Genomic DNA, 22308 nt, shown 5'->3' with positions numbered 1-22308 from the left:
GGTATGCTAATATGAAATTCAAAAAGATATAAAAAAAAGATTTCATATTCAAAAAATAATATCAAAAAAGATTTCATATTTAAAAAATAATATCAAAAAAGATTTCATATCCTAACATATTGGACGAAAACATCGATGATAGTGGACATTATCATCCTAAGTTAGTGAAATTTTTCTTTTGGGATTAGTTTGGAAAGTTTTGAGTATTTTCGTTCACGAGTGACTGTTTGTGGATTTTCTTTCTTTTTTGGGGGATCGAAAAAAAAAGGAAATACGAAAGTTAGAGGAGGCTGCCGTTCTCTCTCCTATTCATATCTCTGGCCCAGAAAAGAAAAAAGAGAATTTTCATTATGCAACCCCCTAAAGGAATATTTTCGTGTTAGTTTCCAGTTTACACGTAGTCTTGTCGAGAGAGAGAGGGAGAGGGATGATAAAATCATAAGAATCCGCCATTAATGACCTGCCTCTGTCCTCCTCCATCCCCTTTTGTTCTCCTTTTGCCAGATACACTCGTGTGCTCCTCTCCTTCCCTGCTATAACTCCATCTCTCTCTCTATCAATTCACATCTAAGAGCAACACCTACACAATCCGTATGCACGACAGACACTTATCCGTATCTCTCTCCTAAGCTATATATCATCATACTCTTCACTTTGCATTGTGATCGTTTCCTTTTCTCCACTCCATGGCTTTCTCCATCGCCATTGCCCTCCTCTCCATATCCCTCACCGCCCTCCTCCTCCTCCTCCTCCTCCTCCTCCGTGCCTCCCGCCGGCGGCGGATCCCCCTGCCGCCGGGGACCCTCGGGCTGCCCCTCGTCGGCGAGACCCTCCAGCTCATCTCCGCCTACAAGACCGAGAACCCGGAGCCCTTCATCGACGAGCGGGTGGGCCGGTTCGGGACCCTCTTCACGACCCACGTCTTCGGCGAGCCCACGGTCTTCTCCGCCGACCCGGAGACGAACCGGTTCATCCTGCAGAACGAAGGGCGGCTGTTCGAGTGCAGCTACCCCGGCTCGATCGCGAACCTGCTCGGCAAGCACTCGCTGCTGCTCATGACCGGCGGCCTCCACAAGCGGATGCACTCGCTCACCATGAGCTTCGCCAACTCCTCCATCATCCGGGACCACCTGCTGGTCGACATCGACCGGCTGGTCCGGCTCAACCTCGACTCGTGGTCGGACCGGATCTTGCTCATGGAGGAGGCCAAGAAGGTCTTTTGCTTTCATCTTCCTCCCTCGTTTCAACGATATATTAGTATTTTATTCACTTCGAAAATCAGATGATAATTCCGTTCATACAAGCCTCTAAGAATCCTCTTTTCTTCATATGATTAATTCTCTTTCGTAGTTCACCTAACCCATTAATTGAAATGATCTTTTGGGGAGAAGCGAATAATCTCATTAAAATATCGTTTGCATGATGATTGTGTTGGGCAGATCACGTTCGAGCTGACGGTGAAGCAGCTGATGAGCTATGATCCGGGCGACTGGACGGAAAGCCTGAGAAAGGAGTACGTCCTCGTCATCGAAGGCTTTTTCACCCTCCCCTTTCCCCTCTTCTCCGCCACCTACCGCCGCGCCATCAAGGTATCTTATCGCTACTGTTGTCAGACACGATCATCAACAGTTGACATTCTTTTCAGAATCGATCTCTCAAAAAAAGAAAAAAAAAACCCATACCAACTGACAATCATGGATATATAAAGTCGATTTTGTCACGCATGTTCTATTTTCTTTTGTCGAATTATCATGTCACACGTCTAATAACCGTCCATTCACATGTTAATCGAATAATCCCTTTTGACCTTTCTTTCTTTCATAAATTTCTTTCATCGAGATTTTACTTGGAGCAACATAAACCCTGTCACTTTTCCCATCCGATCAGCACAGGAATTCGAGGGATAATGAAGAGAAAAATCAAGCGCACCCGAAGGGCTGGCGCACGTGTGAAAACGACACTTGGTTCCTAATTCTTAAGGGAATGACAGTGGTGCGATCTGCTAAGATTTTTGCACCGAATCAAGCAGATCTCATCGCTTAAGCGTCAGATATCTTCATAATGAACAATAAAAATCTCATGTCACATCCCCCTCAAACTGACAAAGATGACCAAAGCCCATCAAGCAAGCAGCCAACCAGACAATTTTCCATTTAGTGGCGTGCTTAGTTTTGTCATTTGTCAGTCGTGGATTCTTGAACTCGACCGCCCATAAAGCAAATCCAGAAAAAAAGGAGTTTAGTTTCGGGAAATTGTGCTTGTTGGGTTGCTGAATCTGTCGTTTTTCTCGGGATCTTTTTTTCTCAGGCACGGACAAAAGTGGCGGAGGCATTGACTCTGGTGGTGAGGCGGAGGAGGAAAGAGAGCGAGACGGGCGCCAAGAAGGAGGACATGCTGGGGGCCCTGCTGGCCGGGGACGGCGGCGGCTTCTCCGACGAGGAGATCGTGGACTTCCTGGTGGCGCTGCTCGTCGCCGGCTACGAGACCACCTCGACGATCATGACGCTCGCCGTCAAGTTCCTCACCGAGACGCCTCTCGCCTTGGCCCAACTCAAGGTAATTTAGATTAATCACTGACACGAAAATCGCTTTCGATGGGCCGTCCACGCGTCGGCTTCTTTCGCAATGATTCATGTGCATGTCCAAGGACGGCCCCGAAAGTGGAGGTTGCCGAAAAAAGGTGCCATTAAAGAATCAAAACCCTTGTTTTAATGCACATGGACACAACATCTATCGATCAAAGTTCTAGTAATTTAAGAAGATGCACAGAAGAAAAGGCACGTATAGGGCCATGAAAAGTATCATAACACGTATTGAATAGTAGGAAAAAGTATACAGCGTGTCATCATGAAAGTAGAAACTGATGTTCCCGATTCATCATGGCTTGGGACTTGGGGAGTACCACCGGGACTAATGATGGCCCCTGGAACCGCACGCCCCCTGGCTTTTTTGAGAAGTGAAAAGAGAGGAAAGGGCGAGCGGTGTCGACAACCTCCCTTGTCGTCCCCATGAGACAAGGCTTTTGCATACTTATTTGGGCTTTCAAAATCACAGAGGTCCCCCTCAGACTAGGGCCGTTGAATTGAGGCCTTGTCGGTCGTGATATTTTAATCACATGAACTCGATGCACGTAACTATGAATGCCTAGTGCAAGAGAGGTTTTCTCCATTGAGTGGTGTTTCGACCTTGTGAATTTTCGGCTTCGGCACTGATCCATGATTATGAATGATTATGGAGTGGGGTAGCGTTCTTTGTAAAAATTGGACGAGAATGATTGCACTGAAATCGCATCGGAATTAATTAGGTTGTTTTGAGCTTAGTGAGAGAAATTGATGATGTTATAGTTTGTGCACTTTTGCCTCCCTTTTCCATGTCTAAGAGAAAAGAAAACACACAGATGCTCTTCTCATGACAAGTTACAGTCTATTGCCCAACACTAAGCATGATCAATGTCCCTAACCTGCTCTCTCTCATGTTTGATTGATAGTTAAGTGCTGATTCATATGTTTCTCCATTGCCCAACACTAAGCATGATCAATTGTCACTATCTGTCATTTGGCAGGAAGAGCATGAGAAAATCAGGGCAAACAAGAATCGATCGGAGGGGTTGCAGTGGAATGATTACAAGTCCATGCCTTTCACACAATGTGTATGTAAAAGAAAAGGGCAAATACATTGCCATGAAGTTTGGTTGTGTATATATGTTTTTTTCTGGTCGACATTCTGATACTTCTGATCCTAACCCTGGCCTCTCTTTCACGTTCAGGTGATCAATGAGACGCTGCGAGTCGCAAACATTATAAGTGGGGTATTCCGACGAACGATGACAGATGTCCAGATAAAAGGTAGTCGATTTCGTTAGGCAAAAATTGCTACTTTCTTTTGATGATCTAGAGCATCGTTTGCATCAGTTCTGATTAGCTGAAGACCTTGACTTGCGATTCAATTCAAGCAGGTTATATGATTCCAAAAGGATGGAAGGTCTTTGCTTCGTTTAGGGCTGTTCATCTAGACCACGAGTACTTCAAAGAAGCTCGTACTTTCAATCCTTGGCGGTGGCAGGTAGGTGAAATCTTTCTTTTGATGCGTCTACAGGAACTTTCGACCTTGTATGTTGGAAAAGGTGACGTGAATTTTGTGTATACGACGAACAGAGTAACGGGGCATCAAGCAGTGCAGTTAATGTCTACACACCGTTCGGAGGGGGGCCAAGGCTGTGCCCGGGATATGAACTCGCGAGAGTAGAAATTGCTGTCTTCCTTCACCACCTCGTCACCAGTTTCAGGTGCCAAAATAACTACCGCGAAATGTTCAGAACCTTTTATGAGTTGGTGTTTTATGAATGTTATATCAACATAGCTTCAAAAATTTTGCAGCTGGGCTCCAGCTGAGGAAGATAAGCTGGTATTCTTCCCGACCACCCGGATGCAGAAGCGATATCCCATCAATCTCCAGAGGCGGAACATATCCTCGTAAAATATAAGAATTGGCGAACTACTACGGAGGTTGAATCAATTGATTAATATGGCACGGTTTTGGCTAAATAAACTAGGGTTGTACATCCGGGAGGGGATATGGGATCATCTGTTAAAAGTATGTACATACATATATGCAGCAAAAAACAATGTTTTGCATCCTTGTGCAAGCCTCTCCTGCTTGCGCGTCCTTGCATTTTCAGAGTCTGGCAATTCATTTGCACATATAGAATTCGAATGCTCTACTAAAGCATCACCAGTTGCACTCCTCAGTTCTGGCTCTTTGCAATTTCTTGCTACTGCCAAAAAAATGTTCCTCACGATCTTTCCCATCTCTGAGTGTTCACGCATGTGAATGAATGTTGTGACATTAATTCGGGAGCCTGAAGATAGGGAAAATTTAAAAGATAAAAAAAGGGACTTGAAGTGAAGTCATTTTCTCAAAAAATAGTTTAAAGTGGATTTGATTTTAAATAAGGACTTGACCACGCCAAACATTTCATTCCCTTATTTTTCTTTCCTCCTGTTCATCTTCTTCTTTGTCCAAGCCATCCCAAAACTGCTTAACATAAGTGAAGATCAAGCGCGACTTCTAGTTCCCGATCTCCAGCCATGGCAACAGCCTAAAACTAGGGAACTCTCGGTTTGGGTCCGCCGGAAATGACGCTGGCAACGGTGCTCTTGCAGCGGTTTCTGGGGGTGGCAGATGGCCGTCATGAGCGAGCAATAGCGAAAGGTCGAGGACCTTGAGCCCGTGTTTTTCTCTCTGCCCTCAGTCCTTCATTTCTTTTTTGCAGAGAGTCCGTCCATGAGTATGTGCATGTCCTTTTGTTGATATCGATCAAGATGGAGAGGAAGTAATAGGTGCGATGATGCCGAAAACAGAGCCGGGTCTCTCTATTCACCTTTTCTCGACCCGAATTTGACCGGTTTCAGAAGATTATGCATGAAAGTTTTTCCAATTTGGGCACAAGCTTCTGCAGAAATTCAAGAAGTAAGCCCATGTACAAAGAAAGGAAAGAGGCAAAAAAACCCTGCGAATATCAACTGCTTTATTTTGCGAATTTGATCAATTGGATGGACCTTCGGGGCATTGAGGGAAGGAAGAAGAAACGAAGCAATTTGGGAGTCAGATGACGTCGGATCTCAGATTTTTTTTTTTAAAACTAATTTTAAACTTTATTGAGAATTTGCTCCGGACAATAATGCCCTTATTAATTGTCAAAAAAATCAAGTGCTCAATAGTCGCCAAATCTCCAACAAGCGAACTTAGGCCTTTATTTGAGACTAATTGGATACTTCAAATTAGGGGTGAGCAGTTTCAATTTTCGTCCAAACAAGTTTCTTAATTTTTGGAATCTCAAACCTACTTTATCACAAGTTCTAAGGTCGATTCAGTGATCTATCCAAGTTCCAACCATACTCTTAATTGAATAATTAGAATAAATCATCACATCTAATGACCATCATTTATTAAAATTCACTAATTACAAGCCACATTTAGACACATGGAAATTATAAAATGTGAACAAAATAAAAGTCTTAATCATAAATATTGCTGAAGATAAAAGTTTAAATTAATGATTTTAAATTACACACTTATCATTGGACACCATGAAATGTCACAAGACTATGAGAAGATATAGAATAAGAAAAAATAAAAACTTGTTATAAGTTCTCAATTCCACCTAAAATCTAGCATTTATTCTTTGGAACGGGTTCTTTGAGAACTAGAATCTACCATGTATATCATAAAAATCAAAAACAAACATGTTTTTACTAGTTTGTTTCTTAAGTTATCAATTTTGTCCTAAAACTGTGCTCACTTTTACTTCAAATCTTTATTCCAGACAAAATCCACTTAAGTCTATCTTTTGAGATAATGATCTAATGCCATACCTTAATTTGGAATCTTCATCGGAAGATACGAATTAACATGTTAGAAAAGGTCCAAGTCAACCCGTAAAAGTGTTTTTTCATCCTTGTCTGCTGAATTCAACTAATGCTCATGTCGAGGCAGATTGACTTCTACGGTTCTACTGCACAAATTCGAACAAAGAAACAAAAATTTTAGGACTGATATTTTGAGCCCTTCCACCTTTAAGCAAATATACAGACTTTACATTTGATAGGACCGAGAAAAATTAAAGAAAAAAAATCTATGAACTCTAACAATGACTGACGGAACCCTATGTGCAGTACAGAGCATGTGGTTCGTCCGAGTCATTTTCGCGAATGTGTCTAAAGCCGCCTCGTCGCCTGTTAGATTTGACTCCCTGAGGGTCAGAATCCGACTTCCCTCTTCTTGGATTCGTCTGCGGTGCGCACCAAAATCAACGGCCCTCCCCCGTGTAGTCGCCCGCCATTCATTACGATGTTTAATATATGTAGCTCTGCGGACCTAATTGTCAACGTTTGTTTGGATCAACCAGTTGCCCGAAACCCGATCCTGTCCGAACGTGACAGAGCTAAATGGGAAGAAAAATCAGAAGTTGGGTGTGTGTTAGTCTCCTCCTCCTCCTCCTCCTGTCAAATCCCCAACCAACCCTTTGTTTTTTTTCAACTTTCATTTCTCTCTCTCTTCCTGGAGAATCTTCTGATATCTGGGGAACCCATTCTTGCAAGCGGAGACCTGCAGGCATGACACGAATAGATTAATAATTTCCCCAACTTTCAAACTTCCCGGTGGCAGTGATGTGCGTACATGGCTCTTGACTATCTGCTAAGTGGAAATATTCAAATTTCGGTGCTCTATAAAGTGGGGAATTATTCACGTGGAAAAGATCAAGACAAGAACTGTGGCCAGCTAGGAAATGGGGTTTCCATCAGTTGGCACGCCCTCCACACAGCTTAAAGATACATCTGAAGAGGGGGCCATTCGTGGGTCACAGTCACTAAGCAAGAATCTGAATTCTCAAATGAATGTGAATATTGTGAATAACATGGAGCATGTGTTAGGAAAGCAGGGAAGGACATCAATTGTCGAATTTAGGCTAAGGACCGCGTGGCTTTTCAGCAAGGTAGCCCATTATTGTAGAAACCAGAAGCCAAAAATAGCTTCCTAATGTTTCAGAATTGGGCATGGAGCAGTGGTCCGGCACTATGTTTAATCAAATATCAACTGTGTCCATCTTATAAATTAGGTGAGGAACAAACAAAATCCGGTGAATAATAATGTTATCCCTCTGACCTAAAGAAACAGAGGAATATTATTGAGAAAGAGAGTGCACATGCAGTAGCAAAGATGCGCTGGATCTACATGTATACAGAGCATGAGTAGGCATATATTCTAGTTAATAAGTTGTGGCTGTCAGTTGCAAAAATTTTGCGAATGGCGACCACACATAGTCCAATCCAGAGCAACATATTCTCTCTCTCTCTCTTTCATTATGAAGGGCGGCTGACCTGCTCTGTCCCGCCCATCCCCAGTTGTATGAGATTCTTGAGTTACTACATGAATTTGGTCAGTAATAGGGGGACCAGAGCTCAGATTTTAAAGATTACCTACAATTTTTTGGGCCAGAACAAGATAAGCTAAGCTTCACCAACCCTCCTTTTATGCGGATTCATATGACTTCTACCTACAGGACTCATAAGGACTCATAAGCCATGAGTACTGGTTCTTCTTTTTATATATGAACTTTCGGGACAGATGGACATGGGTAATCTCCAAACATGCGCAAGGCTTCCTTCACATGCACTAGCCACTACCCGGGATTTAGGATTCCGATGAGATTTTTACTTTACTTTATAATATATACAATTGTTTTTTTTTTTTTTGTTTTTCACTACCGATGTTGAGTCCATTAACATGTGATGAGGAGTTTTTACTTAGAAAAGGACAAGCAGGGATCATGACAGGCATGCGGTGCAGACAAAGACGTTTACAAGACTCGGCAACGTTAGCCATGACTGCTCGGCAGTTTTGACCTTCTAGATGAACTCATTTGAATTCTTCAACCCTAAGCAAAAAGATGGGATTTGTTTATTTCCTTTCCAACTCCCATTTTTTCCATTAATGGCGTCAGAAGTTTCCTCGCCTTTGCAGTCTGATCTACCAAAGAATTCTCAATACAGAATGCGAAGTTCGAATGTTAATGTTCCAGCAAATAAAAGATATGCTTCATTTTTTCTAAGTGCAAAAAAGGAAAAGAAATTAAAGAGATACTTACAGCTTCAATGTCAATCTTGTAAACGAGAAGCTTTCTTCTTTCCCGGCAACTGATCTTATACGCCACAACGACATGGCCAATCGCCAGAAGCCAAGAAGACATGAACAGAGCCATCTCCAAAGCTCTGGCATATCCTCCTCTGCTTGTATTCGGTACACTGAGCACGTAGGAAGCCTTCAACGAGACAAACGCCAGGGACAGCAATGAGCAAACGGTCGTGATTCCCAAGTACGGCCCTCTTGAAAGCCTCGGTCCATCACACAAGCTGTACACACCTGCAGTAATCCCATAAAACTGAAAAAACATCAGAAACCCGAAATATTTCTCAGTAGATTCGAACACCCAATTCACAGGACGGCACAAAACGATGGCAAAAATGCGTCTTTCTTTTGTTTCTTAAGGAAAAAGCAAAGCTTTTCCGGCTTTTTCCGCAAACAGATGGCCTGCGTGCCAACCCACATAACGATTCGCGGTCCGAGAATGAGGATTGGGGCGCACTTACAGATGATGATAGCCGATCTGACGATCGACACGAGGGGGATATCGATGAGGGAGTATCGGAAGTCGTAGTCGGCGAAGTGGGCGGAGAGCCCGTCCTGCAGGGACGGCGAGGAGGGGGAGAGCGAGGCGGAGAGCAGGGCCGAGGGCAAGAGCGCGTCGGCGATGACGAGGAGGATCGGGGCGGAGAAGAGGAGGAGGGAGATGAGCATGGTGATGAGGAAGAAGACGGTCTTCACCCCCCGCAGCACCCTTCTCGACCGCTCCTCCTTGGACCACAACCCCATCATGTCTCGCCCCACGAAAAAAACAGGAACAAAAACCCAACTGCGGACCGCCCCACTTGAATTTCTTTGAAAATTCTTCTTCTTCTTCGCTGCTGCTGCTGCTGCTGCTGCGGTGTCGGAGCGCGTCGCGTCGGGAAGAGGGAAGTTGAGGAGGGGACGCGAAGCGAAGGGAGGCTTAAAAGGGAAGACGAGGAAGGTGGAGGCGGAGCTGAAAGGTGCGATCTTTTGACTGGACTGGTCGTCCTCTGCGTGGGGCGAAGGCACGGAGTGACGACAATTATAAAGGGAGTGGCGTTGCACCCGCCCGCAAGTTACCGGTCAAACCAAGGGTCCCCTACCCCTTTCTCTCTCTCTCTCTCTGCACAGATTAACGACAATAACGATTACGTTTCTCAGGAACAGGGAAGAGACATGTGAGAATCTCGATCAAAATTTTAGGAGATTGTCCGCTTGCCCTTTCTCTCTCTTGCGTCCTTTCTTTCTTCTTTTTAAATTACCGGCGCAGCAAAAAAAAAAAGGTATTTTTCTTTTAATGTGAACATGGGTTTATTCTGACCAAAAAAACATGGTTTATACAATTAAAAAAGTCAAAAGACAAAAAGGGAACAGATGCAAAGATGGTTTTTGACTTGAATACTAAAGCTCGTTTTTTTTCCGTTTTCCCACATTTTGGCGGGGAATTCCAGATTTTCACACACTCGGCGGGGGAATTCCCAGATGCGAAAGGCAAAAAAAAGCAAGAGACTCGTTCTTAGAAAACGTAACCTTTCGGAGAGGAAATCACCGCGTCGAAAATTCGAGGGGAAGGAAGAAGGAACTTCTTTCGCACCGCGTGCGATGTTTAATTGTCGTGAGGAGAATGTGATTCTTCTTCCATTTCTGGAAGCATAGGAAGAAGCCAATAGAAATCCTTAGCATTTAAGGGATTAGATTAGAATGACTGGGGTGGATGCAATTACACAGTGCGTTAATTCTTGAGGGACTTATTAATGATGTGGGATAATCAACCAATAAAAAAAGTCCTAAGCCTGTTACTCAGAACTTATGAAGAAACCAAGGTGTTATTAGTGCTTAAGGAATTAGATTAGAATGACAGGGACGCATGCAAGTATGTAGTACGTTAGCTCTTGGGGACTCATTAATGATGGGAAAATTACTATTTTTTTAAAATTATTATATTTATATCAATTTAGTTTTCAACTTTTCAATTTAGTTAATTTAGTTTTAAATCTTTTGACAATTTGTCAATGAATTTTTTTTACCCATTTTAGCCAAAAATCACTGATGTAAACATTAATTGTATATATGGCATGATTAGTGCTAATGTAAATATTTTTTAATTTAAAAAAATCTAAATTTTATATATATTTACTTATTTGTATTTATCTTTCATTTTTCTTTTTATTTTTACGTTTAGGAATTTTTTTTGTGGGTAATCTTCGATGTTAATGATTGATGATGGTCTTAACCACTCCTTGGAGTATCAATGTGGTCGAAGAAAGTTATATGAATGTTTGTTCATCATGTTTATATCCAACTTTGTTGTAATTGGGGAATTTATAGTTACGTGATTTGATTTGTGCCGGGGTTTGTAAGCAAGCTTGGTCCACCTATGCACACAATTATGACTCGATGGACATCGACATACATATAAGAAACATCAGGAATCTATAGCTATGTAGTCGAAAAGTAAATTTGTCGTTGATGGCAAAAATAGAGTCCCAAAAACCATTGGCATGACGGCCCTACAGTTTCATTTGACAATTTTCGCCCCGCGTGTAGTACGTGTTGATTCTAGTTATTTTCGTAATAATTGGAGGATGAAAGAAGGGTTTTAACTCGAATCCCCCCGTCTTGCTTTTCCCACATTCTCTCCCTCGATTTTTCTAAAATACAACAAGACCCTCCAATATTTTGATTGCTTCTTCTCTCCAACGACCATCACAAATGAATCTTCTGCTTTCTTCGTTGGTCAAAACGGAGAACAAAAGTGGGTGTTCAACGTTTCGTCTTTCTATTCGGCTACTTCGTCATTGATTAGGTGTGGCCAAACCCTACATAAACAAAGCATGCTTTGGAGCCACACAACGCATTTCTATTCTCCACATGTCGCTACGAACGATGCATGAACCCAAGCGATCGAGAATGCATAAAAATAAGCAAGAGTCAATCCAACCGGGGATGGCGGAACCGACGGATTCGAATCATGTGATCACATGCACCTTTGTCTCGTCGTATCATTCCCATCCATGTCTTAATTTTCCCGTCAACATTTTTTTTCCCTCCCCATTGTTTTTTTTTTTTCAGTTAGGTTCAACTGCAAATTTGTCGAATTTCTCCAATAAAGAAGAATAGCTTGTGCAGGACGATGGTCAGGTTCGTTGTTAGTTACTCCAAAGGAGAGAGATTGGTGGTAGTTAACATCGGGTGTCGAGAAACTGAATTGGAATGAGTGAGATGGGAAGAAGATGGCGCCAACATTAATGGGTCCAGATTCAATTGAAGGAGCAAATTGAAACGAATCGCCAGTTTTGCAGGACGATAGGGGTATTATAATCAGGCGCAAATCATGCTCATGCGAGAACACTAGAGTTTTGCTTTTGTCCTTTGGGGTCTAGATTTTACAAATTCAGACTGCTTTTGGTGCAAAATAAGTTGTACTTAAGTTAATGTAGGATCGCTTTGGTATATCCCTTTCAAACTATTAATATGTAAGATCGTTTTGCCAATGTTGTGTACAACGGCCTGGAGGATTAGGGTTTCAAAAGGGAATTCCATTTTGGATACCAACGAGTTAAATCCAAAAATAAATACGGGCAGTTTCTATCAAACATTCTGGAATAATATCAGCATTCTGTCGGTCAACGAAATACGAGGGTTTGCCTTTCGTGATTTTTCTAGTTTTTATCTTATAGATTGCTTCTACAACGATCTAGAGTTTATGTGCTTTAAAGTTGATATAAGATGGCTTCTGTGTCCCCTTATACATTCAATTTGTGAGAAAACACTTCACAAATTATCTTTTAGTTCCATTTGTTTTGTAGAAAATTAAATAAATATGGGCAATCTCTATCAAACATTCTAGAATAATATCGGCATTCCGTAGGTCACCGAAATACAAGGGTTTGCCTTTTGTGATTTTTCTAGTTTTTATCATATAGACTGCTTCTACAACGATCTAGAGTTTATGTGCTTTAAAGTTGATACAAGATGGCTTCCGTATCCCCTTATACATTCAATTCGTGAGAAAACACTTCACAAATTATCTTTTAGTTCCATTTGTTTTGTAGAAAATTAATGATTTAGAAAATATTTTCCTAAAAATAACTACTTGTATTGTTTACAAAAAATGAGTGAAGGAAATATATTTCCATTGTTCACGAAAGTATATAAGCATTAATTGTTGCTAGCAATGATAGCATTTTTAAATTGACCAACTATTTCAAATGGTACAAACGATCATTATCAGAAAAATATTTTTAAAATTATTTACTTTTTCTCAAAAAAGAAAAGAAGGAAACCTTTGACTTCTATGCTCTTAATTTGTTAATTAGTCAAGTTCAAATTCCGTGCGGTCCATGAGATACTAGGGTTTGCCTTTCGTGATTTCTCTAGTTTTAACCTTATAGATTGCTTCTACGATGATCTAGAGCTTTTGTGCTTTCAAGCTGACATAAGGTGACTTTTGTATCCCCTTGTGGTGAGATTAGATAAAATATGTCCAAAATCATGTGAAACACTAGATAAAACTATCTTTTAGACTCCATTTCTTTTGCAGGAAATTAATAATTCGAAAATTATTTTATAAATTATTTATATTTCGTAAAACAAACGGAATCTTAATAATTAGGCGCAAATCATGCTTATGCAAGAACACTAGAGTTTTGCTTTTGTTTTGTGGGGTCTAGATTTTACAATTTCAGACTGCTTTTAGGTGCAAAATAAGCTGTACTTAAGTTAATGTACTATCGCTTTTGTATATCCCTGTCAAACTATTAATATGTAAGATCGCTTTGCCATTGTCACATGGAGGATTAGGGTTTCAAAAGGGACTTCCGTTCTGGATACCGACGAGTCAAATCCAAAAATAAATACTGGCAATCTCTATCAGATATTGCGGAATAATATTGACATTCTGTGCGGTCTAGAGATACTAGGGTTTGCTTATCATGATTTTTCTAGTTTTTACTTTATAGACTGCTTCTATAACAATCTACAGTTTACGTGCTTTTAAAGTTGATATAAGATGGCTTCTGTATCCCCTTATAGATTCAATTTGTGTGAAAACACTTAACAAATTACCTTTTAGTTCCATTTGTTTAGTAGAAAATTAATTGTTTGAAAAATATTTTCCTAAAAATAATTGTTTGTATTGCTTACAAAAAATGAATGAATGAAATATATTTCCATTGTTGACGAAAGTATATAGGCATAAATTGTTACTGACAATGATAGCATTTTCAAATTGTTTAATCATTTCAAATGATACAAATAATCATTATAAAAAAAATATTAAAATTATTCATTTTTCACAAAATAAATGGAACCTTTAATTTCTATGCTCTTAATTTGTCAATTAGAAAAGCTCAAATTCCGTGGAATCCACAAGATACTAGGGTTTGCCTTTTGTGATTTCTCTAGTTTTAACCTTATAGATTGCTTCTACCATGATCTAGAGCTTTTGTGCTTTGAAGTTGACATAAAATGACTTTTGTATCCCCTCGCGGTGAGATTTGGTAAAATATGTCCAAAATCATGTGAAACACTAGATAAAACTATCTTTTCAGACTCCATTTCATTTGCGGGAAATTAATAATACAAAAAATATTTTACAAATTATTTATTTTTCGTAAAACAAACGGAATCTTAACTTCTACGCTCTAGATTTGTTAATTAGAGAAGCTAAAATTCAAGTGGAGCTCCTCCTGTCTTGCCAAAAGTCTCCACTTGTCAACCTCCTTATGAGATCATACGCAGGAGTGGTTAAGAAACAAAGGATTAGGCAAAGGAAATGGTTCCTGGGGTTTAACTTTTTGTATGTATTTGGGAGCAAGTAAAGCATCTTTTATTCTAATGGGTTGCATGCTTTTTCTTTAAACCAAGGCCTTATCTGTTTTCCTTGCCGACGATGGAAAGGTAAAGGGACAAACCTAGACCTTGACACCGCGGCGAAAAAGGGCTTCACCGAAAGACCCCAAACCGAAACAACGGCCATCCCTCGTCGTCTGAACGTATCTTTTTATCTTATCCTGATCTCCCATCTTTTGCAAAAGCGATCAACCCTCTAAAAGAGATTAACACCTTTGAATAATACCCAGAGTTACAAAGTCGACATATTCCCTTTGTTCGGTACAAACGACATAATGCTAGTTTCGTATTCCATCGCTTTTTCTTTACAGGATTCACGGAAGTATTGTAAATTATGTCAATGCATACTTGGTGTTGACGTATATTGCGTCCCAATCCATCTTTTTCTTTAATTAGTGGAACAGCAGTTGACATGATGATATTGATGAGGAGATTTGAAATTCAGAGATCGGACGAATAGCGCCATCTAACATATTGTGTGGACCAAAGATAATGATGCAGAAGATGAAAAATCTCATGTCATGCCTAGTGGGAATTATATTAGAAGGGAAGAAAAATCAAACGGGTTGCGTCATAGCTAGCGCCTGCTTTAGGAAGGCAGGCGAAAAAGATCGGCAAGCACAAAGCTTGAGTAGAGATTAAATTAAAAGAGGCACTAATCTAAATAATCATTTGACTAAACTTCCGTAATTCCTATTTAATCCGTTCGGGCTTTTGCTTGGGCAATAAGATCAACACGGATTGCATCACGTCAGCAATTACCCCCTTACAATTTAATTTGTTGTGATGTAAATTGGTTGGAGATCAGAATAGGCAAGACCTAATCGGGGGCAAAGGATTGCGTCATTGATAATGAAACCTGCTCATTGATTACTCGCGAAATTCTGAGTTTAAGATGCGATTCGGAAGCTTAATTATGGAGGAAATTTCTTACACCTGGAAAGGAATTTCTGGAGCAGAGGGGAACGGTGACTATCCGTCCGTGAACATCTTTCTTGCGGAAGTTGCTAAACGTGTTGAATTTGGTCTAAGGGCTTGTCAATTTGTTGATGTCTAGGTGTGAAAAAAAGGTATGTTCTAGAATCTCTATTTTGAAGAATTATAACCTTAAATAATCTCAAATTAATCGGACGAACCTCGATTTAATTTATCAATTTAATTTTAAATATTTTGATGATTTATGGTCAGTAATAGCTAAACGTTAATCAATTTTACGTTATCTAACCGGTATTGACATTGAGGATAACAGTTTTTATTTTTTATATACTTTTCCATAGAAAATTGCCCGTGATTTTTTCTGGTCCTTTTAAGTAGGCCGAGCCAAGCCGCCAAATAAAGAGACACGTGGCCTTGATGGGTGTCTGCTCTGCTGAGCCGCCGCGTTGGGCCGACGTTGGAATCGCATGTGACGGCCGCTGTCATGGCTGGCTATGGTGCAGCCACCGCACGTCCCTAGTCCTTGGGTTGCTATAGACCAAACTACGAAATTTCAATTATTATTTTTTTCTTTCAAGCTAATTTTTAGATAAAAGAAGATTCTCCACTTGGATTTGACAAGCAGAGCTAAGCCAAGAGTCGGCAATTCCCATTTTCCAGACAAACAAAATATGGGATCTCAACAACAAGAAGAGGATGAGAAAAGGCGACAAAATCCATTTTCGGATCGAAAAATAGTCTACTTTCAACCACATCTTACATAATACAAATTGGTGTAAGAAAAAAGGTAGTCAATCTTGAATCGAATGCATGCTTAATAAGAATATATTTTCACTTTTTATGCACAAATTACATGTAATGCGAGAATGATAATTTGTTAAAAATGATGAATTTTTTTCTGGGGATGTTTAACATTTACTACTAACGTGCCTATTAACGAAAATTCTATAAAAATAATTAGTTAATAAGACAAGCATTGAACCAATATTACGTTTCGAGTCGATTTTTGACAATATTTCATTAAACGTTTCAATTTTTTTGAAATCTCTAATGGTTCGAACTCTCGATACTAATTTTTTTACTCTAAAGGGATGGAAATAGTGAATTTGGTCTAGCCCGCCAAAAGCTAACTCGAGACAGCCCTACACATCGTACTTGGACAGACGATCGGATACGTGTCATGCATCTAATCGCACATGTACTCGCGATTATCGACCAGGGAACCGCTAAGACTTTTCCTTGTACATGGGTTCCTTCAGACGAGACCCCCCGTCATATCAACCGACCGGGAATCCCACGTCACCCCGCTCTAATTAATGGATGTACACAAGGACGGCAACTTTCTCTATCTTCTTCGATCTAGTGCAGGACATCAATCTGTCCAATGTAGGGCCTGAAAATATCCGAAACGTCAAATCCTAAATCGACATCGAAACTGTAGAGAAACTGTATACGTGTGCATCGCGTGGCTGGAGATAGAGATTGGGGGACGCCTTCCGGGGGAAGTTGAGTGGGGTTCTTTTGTTCGTTCTTTGAATGTCGCCCACGCGTGTCGTACGCGGGCTTCATCTCGATAAGAAACCAATCCACGGTTCCAATGGGCCCGAAATCTATAGTTTATAAAAAAAAAAAAAAAAAAGAAGAAGAAGAATTCTAGAAGGAATCGAATTGAAGGTACATGAGCAACTTGTCTGGGAAGCCTCCATGTGTGTTCCTTCCCGGAGTTGGGCAATGAACGTGTCTCGCCAAAACGCCAACACGAACATTGCTCATTATGGAGGACGGCTCCCATCGATGATGTGATGGAATTTACGTATCCTAGAAACAAAAGAAGCATGCATGGAGGATTTCGTGTGATTCCCGTTCATCGTTCGAAAAATTCGAGTTATTAAATAAATGCATGAGTTAATATTTAATTCTTTGAAATCCTAATACTCCCTTTGTACATAGAGTGGATTGCAATCTTAACCCGAACCATGGAAATATGTAATTATTGAGTAAATAGGAGTCTGAAAAATTTGAGCTCGGACCTTCTATTTTGTTATTATGAAAGATTTTGTGGGACATAACATATGGTATTAGGCAGGAAATCTTGAGTTTGAATATTTCCTATCCCTTATTTGGTTCTCAATTGCATACTAAAGTCCATTTTATACATGATGGTGAGTATTAGATATTTAAATAATAAATTACACATTTATTTAACGGAACACTCTCCATAAAAGAAAAAAGAAAAAGAAAAAAGAAAGCACGTAATTTCGTATTCGGCCGACGACTAATGCGCGTATCGTGCAAGGGGGACTAATACTAAATTGGTTCTATGGTACCGCGTCGGGGACGACGCAAAGATCTCAAGAGCCCTGGAAAATCCCATCCTCGGGGCTCGTTTTGGGCTTCATTTGAATAAAATGGGCCCTTTGGCCCAGGAAAGTTTTTCTCTGGGTTCCATTTTTAGATGATGGGCCTTTTTTTGGGCCGAAGAGATGACGGGCCCTTCGGCCCACGAAAGTTTCGCTCGATCGGCCCGCGGAGACTTCCCGAGTCTGGCGCGGCGCGAATTTTTCGAGTTTCCCTCCCATTTTTTCCTTGCCTCCCCCTGCTTCCCTCCCTCACTCGAATTCTCGCCGAACGCGGGTCCGCTCCGGAGGTAGAGAGAGAAGCTGGGGCGACAGGTGCTTTCCCTTTTCTCTCTCTAGACCCTCGTCTTCTGCCCGCGATTTGGTCTCGGTCGCTTTGAATGGGGGCTTTTTAGTCGGTTCGTGTTGTTGTAATCCCAACCCCAATGCCCGATTCGGCCTAAACGTCGAAATGGGTGTCGTTCTGGTCTCGCGTCGGATGCCCGTTTCGAACTTTCGTGGTCTCCTGCTTATTAAAAATCCGATCTTTCGTCGTCCATCGGTGCAATTCGGGATGAGCTGCCAATTTTTGCTCTTCTTTTTAGTGGCTTGGGGGGTTGGGGGAGGAGGAGCGTGGAACTTTCAGTGAAGACTGCTAATTTTGCTTTTTTTTTTTTTTTTTTTCAATGGGTTGGGTTGAGGGGGAGGGGAGGGGGAGGAGGAGTGTGGAACTTTCGGCGACTCGCGGTTGCTTACTGGTCGAGGCACTCGCAAATTAACGGCTGTCGATAAAGTTTAATGGTTGCTTGTGCTGTTGCTGATGGTCACATTTGTTGTGGCAGTCTTCCTAGCCGGGATTGTATGGAAGCGGGCTCTGTGTAGATTAATTTGCTGGTCTCACTGTCTTGACCAGCTGATCTGAAGGATGGGAAGTTATTATGACGTCGATGATATCATTGCCGAAGAAGAGGTCTACACTGGCTTTATTTGTTCTCTTCTCTCTGTTGGTTCTTTGGTCAGTTTTAGCGTCCTCTCAAAGACTCTAATTACGGGTTTCTGATGTCCTCGATGACAGCCGGTTTCAGTTGTATTCCAAAAGCCGGCAAATGGAGTTGGGATTGATCCTAGTGCAGAGAAAAATTGCGTAGGTTTTCGAGTATTCTGGAGCTTTATCTAGGTGGCTGTTCGGAGTATATTAGCTTATTGTTTCTCTTTCCCTTCTTTTCTCTCGCCAGGTTGACCAAGGATCAAAAGTAGAGCTGCCCTTCTGGCTTGCTAATGAGTTGTGCCAGAGAAATGCAGTGTCAGTACTTGTTCCGCCGTGTTTTGATGAAAAGTAAGATGCTGATCACTGTTTCTTATATGCATTGCCTTGGAAGATGATTCAAACTACATATGGGGTATGAGTGATCTCCATGGAGAAGTAGCATGTCTACCCTTTCCTCATATGACCGCAACATCATCATACACATTAGAGTTGTGGAGTCCTTGTTTATGGACTTCTTGTTGAGTCTATTGTGACACTCTAATCGTTTTATATTGTATTTGGGATGATGTCAGAACTAGACTGGAAATCCAGGCTGATCCTGCATGTGTGGATTTGAGATCTCGAAGTCCATATTTTTATGAATTTGGCTGCAAGCTGGCCCCGATGTGAGTATTTTTTGCAACACCTTTACCCTCCACAGCCCAGAATCTTGGTGTTTCTTCTGTTGCGTTCACTGAATACTTCCATCCTATTTCTAATTTGTACCTGGCACTGTCAGGGTCCTGCACATGAGTTTTGGTCAGAAGAAAAGGTTTTGAACATATTTAATTACTTCAACTCGGGAGAAGTAGGGAATTAGTGAGCTTTTACATGGGTGAATTGCATGGAGCGAACTAAATCTTCCCCGTAGCTCAGTGGACATGCTCCCTGTATTGTTTTGGTGATTACCCAAAAGACTAAGACTTTGTATTATTTTTCAAAGAGGCGTAGTCATTTCGACTGGGTGTTTCATGTCCTTTATATCCATCAGTTTCTGCTCCCTTAGCTTCTTTTCCGGTATATTTTCAAGAAAAATCCATTTCTCAGTGGAGAATTGTTAGGAATATTATATTAGAGAGGCAAGTTGTTATTTTACGGCCTCTCTTTTCCTTCCTCATTTTTACGGTAAAGAGTACTGCAGTTGGTTCACTCAACACAGCAAGAAACCTGATGATAGTGCATGCTGGTGAAAGTTTAAGATCTTCTAGTGATACTTCAGATGAGATGGGCTTCATCTAACGAAGCACTATTATATGATTGAGTGGTTTCAAGTCACAACTCAAAGATTTGCTAGTTAATGTTATAGTTCTCCCATTTGCTGAAGAGGTGGCGTATCTCTGGTTTAACTTGTTCAAATATATACATCTGTTACAATTGTTAATAATTCCAGTTCCTTCTAAATTTGAGACCTTCTTTTATGTAAACTTACGATTTCTCCTTGTTCCTTTTCATGAACAGTGTTGCTGATAGGACCCTTGGATTTCTGCTCTTCTCCGCATTTAGAAGCAGATATAAAGATGTACTGACTAAGGCACACACTGCATCGAATGTGGCAGCTCCAAAGATTCTTTCCCGACTTACTAAAGAAGAAGTCAATTGTAAGAGACTAATTGGACAATCATGTCTGCTAGACTAATTGGACAATCATGTCTGCTTTCTTTTCTTATCCTTTATGACGCGAGATGCTGATACTGTAGTTTCCTGTGTAGTGTATGAGGCAGCTCAATCATCTGTGGCTGCCTTTAAGAAATGGCGTATAGGTGGCCGGAGGTTTCAGCCTGCATCTGTCCTAGGCAGGAAGAGGAGATCAGAGGAATAAATGGTGTGATATCTCATTCAATTCGCGCCACATTTCGACTTTAAAAAAAGCTCCGACCTTGACTTGAATTTGATTATGGAGGAGCATTGCCTTATTGGAGAGCATCACGTCCTAGCCTGGCAGCAAGTCATCTGTCAAAGCAATTGAGATTTTATGACCCAAGGAGGTTGGTTCCTTTCCTCTTGATATAAAGTTCTGCAACGCAACAGCTTCAGTTTTTAAGCTCTTGTCAAGTTAGCTGTACTTTTGTTGTTCAAATTAATTCCAGCAAAGAGTAGTCATTTATGTGATTTTTCTGGACCAAGTAAGCATTCTACTTAATTTTTTTCTTGGTCTAAAGTTTAGTATCTATATGGGACCGCCTTACTTCATTGAAGTGCAAGACCGGGGCTTGTTTTGGAGTTTCTGCAGTTTTTTCTTGTAGAAGAGTGTCGGATACCGTGTGTTGTAGCCATGAATGTCACTCACAAATCAAGCATGCTACCACAAGCCCGACAACAGTGCCAGGCGTGCACTGAGCTTGTTCAAAGCAATAATGAGTGCGGACGACATCTTTGCACTTTCCTTTTGGTCTACCAGAATTTAGATTTAGTTGATCATCTGTTGCAAATTTCTGCGGAGGCAAATATCGGGGCTTATAAAAACCATCTTGATCGCCGTACTCATTGTAGCTCCCCTTGTCTCTGCGGTCTTGGACTGATCGTTTTCCAAATTCAGTCAGATTGAGAATTGGTTTGGCGTTCATTTGCTTTCCTGCTCATAAGGCATTTAGACAAATTGATTTGCTATGGATTTCTTCAAAATGCATTTGACTGGGGAGTTCTCTGTGCTTTTTTGGCAAGACATTGCCTTCATGAATATGATCGCAATTCCGATGGAATGACTTGAGATCCTCCACGCCCTCCACAAATTAAAGCTGAAACTTCTTTCTTACCATATAAAATCACACCTATCATAACTAAGAATCCTTGTTAACAAAGAAAAGTCAGCATGACAATGCTGCAATCTAAAGCTTAATCGTAATCTAATGCTTAAGCTAAGGTCGATAATGTGTTACATTACTTACCTCCATCGCCTGTCTCTTACCAAAGGAGTACTCATTCGCTTTGTAAATGGCAAAACTTGGGATTCAATAAATATCTAGCATTGATTGATTTTATTTGCATGCCATGTTGCTCAATTGAATTGGGGGAGAAACATAGAGAAGAGGGAAAAGTGTACTAAAAGCCCTAAAACTCATTACAAAAATCTATTAAATTAGAAAACTTGTTAAGTTGGTATAATTAAATCCTAAAATCTATTAAGTTGAGGCAATCACGTTCAAAAATTTATTAGTATTTCTCATTTATGAAATTATTTAATTACGTCAACTTGACAGAATTCATAATTTAATTATACTTTTAAAATTTTTTAGAATTTAATTATATATTTGTGACAAGTCGTAGAACTTTAGGTATGTCTATCCTTACCAAAAGAAGGTGCCACGTCTCCATATCCCGCTGAGACCAAACCTAGAAAAGGGGGAAAAATGGACGTCACGTGGTAGGGACGCGAAAGCCAACGCGCATTATCCAGCGGAAGAAGAATGATACGCGCCTTTTCTCGTATTATCTTCTTTTAATTTTTGTTCGGCCGACAACCTCGCGAAGCGGACACACGTCCCGCATCGA

General features: G+C 40.8%; 3 protein-coding genes across 4 annotated transcripts; 2 read left to right on the top strand and 1 right to left on the bottom strand.

Annotated features, from left to right (window-relative positions):
- The first annotated feature begins 370 nt into the window (after positions 1–370).
- LOC104454392 (cytochrome P450 90A1) lies at positions 371–4747 on the top strand. 2 transcript variants are annotated; one of them, XM_010069221.3, is made up of 8 exons: positions 371–1214; positions 1440–1589; positions 2308–2556; positions 3563–3649; positions 3767–3845; positions 3953–4062; positions 4155–4285; positions 4377–4747. In XM_010069221.3, exons 1-8 carry the CDS (start codon positions 687–689, stop codon positions 4474–4476), a joined length of 1434 nt encoding a protein of 477 aa, XP_010067523.1. In that variant the 5' UTR covers positions 371–686; the 3' UTR covers positions 4477–4747. The 2 variants fall into 2 exon arrangements, with proteins under 2 accessions (XP_010067523.1, XP_010067524.1); XM_010069222.3 differs by having other exon boundaries at positions 373–1214; positions 3956–4062.
- Positions 4748–6523: 1776 nt separating this feature from the next.
- On the bottom strand, positions 6524–9700 carry LOC104454391. The gene is made up of 3 exons (XM_010069220.3): positions 9150–9700; positions 8648–8922; positions 6524–7107 (listed from the first exon to the last, which is right to left on the bottom strand). The coding sequence occupies exons 1-3, from the start codon at positions 9433–9435 to the stop codon at positions 7042–7044; spliced, it is 627 nt and encodes a 208-aa protein (XP_010067522.1). The 5' UTR covers positions 9436–9700; the 3' UTR covers positions 6524–7041.
- An 8342-nt stretch (positions 9701–18042) lies between these two features.
- LOC104454390 (probable DNA replication complex GINS protein PSF3) lies at positions 18043–21197 on the top strand. The gene is made up of 7 exons (XM_010069218.2): positions 18043–18128; positions 18635–18762; positions 18868–18936; positions 19028–19128; positions 19353–19445; positions 20278–20417; positions 20529–21197. Exons 2-7 carry the CDS (start codon positions 18718–18720, stop codon positions 20636–20638), a joined length of 558 nt encoding a protein of 185 aa, XP_010067520.1. The 5' UTR covers positions 18043–18128; positions 18635–18717; the 3' UTR covers positions 20639–21197.
- The last annotated feature ends 1111 nt before the right edge of the window (positions 21198–22308 follow it).

This window comes from Eucalyptus grandis, chromosome 7, assembly GCF_016545825.1.
Source record: "Eucalyptus grandis isolate ANBG69807.140 chromosome 7, ASM1654582v1, whole genome shotgun sequence".
Classification (NCBI taxonomy): Eukaryota; Viridiplantae; Streptophyta; class Magnoliopsida; order Myrtales; family Myrtaceae; genus Eucalyptus; species Eucalyptus grandis.
The sequence above is the reverse complement of the archived record's forward strand: the minus strand, read 5'-3'. Positions and strand labels throughout refer to the sequence as shown.

What these genes read in the sequence shown, in the direction of transcription:
- LOC104454390 (XM_010069218.2), top strand. Translation starts at nt 18,718, where the DNA reads ATGGGAAGTTATTATGACGTCGATGATATCATTGCCGAAGAAGAG. An exon ending in CTAGTGCAGAGAAAAATTGC is followed by an intron (nt 18,937 to 19,027) that starts GTAGGTTTTCGA and finishes TTCTCTCGCCAG; the next exon opens with GTTGACCAAGGATCAAAAGT. An exon ending in CCGCCGTGTTTTGATGAAAA is followed by an intron (nt 19,129 to 19,352) that starts GTAAGATGCTGA and finishes GGATGATGTCAG; the next exon opens with AACTAGACTGGAAATCCAGG.
- LOC104454392 (XM_010069221.3), top strand. Translation starts at nt 687, where the DNA reads ATGGCTTTCTCCATCGCCATTGCCCTCCTCTCCATATCCCTCACCGCC. An exon ending in CCATGCCTTTCACACAATGT is followed by an intron (nt 3,650 to 3,766) that starts GTATGTAAAAGA and finishes TTTCACGTTCAG; the next exon opens with GTGATCAATGAGACGCTGCG. An exon ending in GACAGATGTCCAGATAAAAG is followed by an intron (nt 3,846 to 3,952) that starts GTAGTCGATTTC and finishes ATTCAATTCAAG; the next exon opens with CAGGTTATATGATTCCAAAA.
- LOC104454391 (XM_010069220.3), bottom strand. Translation starts at nt 9,435, where the DNA reads ATGATGGGGTTGTGGTCCAAGGAGGAGCGGTCGAGAAGGGTGCTGCGG. An exon ending in CAGATCGGCTATCATCATCT is followed by an intron (nt 8,923 to 9,149) that starts GTAAGTGCGCCC and finishes GGATTACTGCAG; the next exon opens with GTGTGTACAGCTTGTGTGAT. An exon ending in ACAAGATTGACATTGAAGCT is followed by an intron (nt 7,108 to 8,647) that starts GTAAGTATCTCT and finishes TCATGCCTGCAG; the next exon opens with GTCTCCGCTTGCAAGAATGG.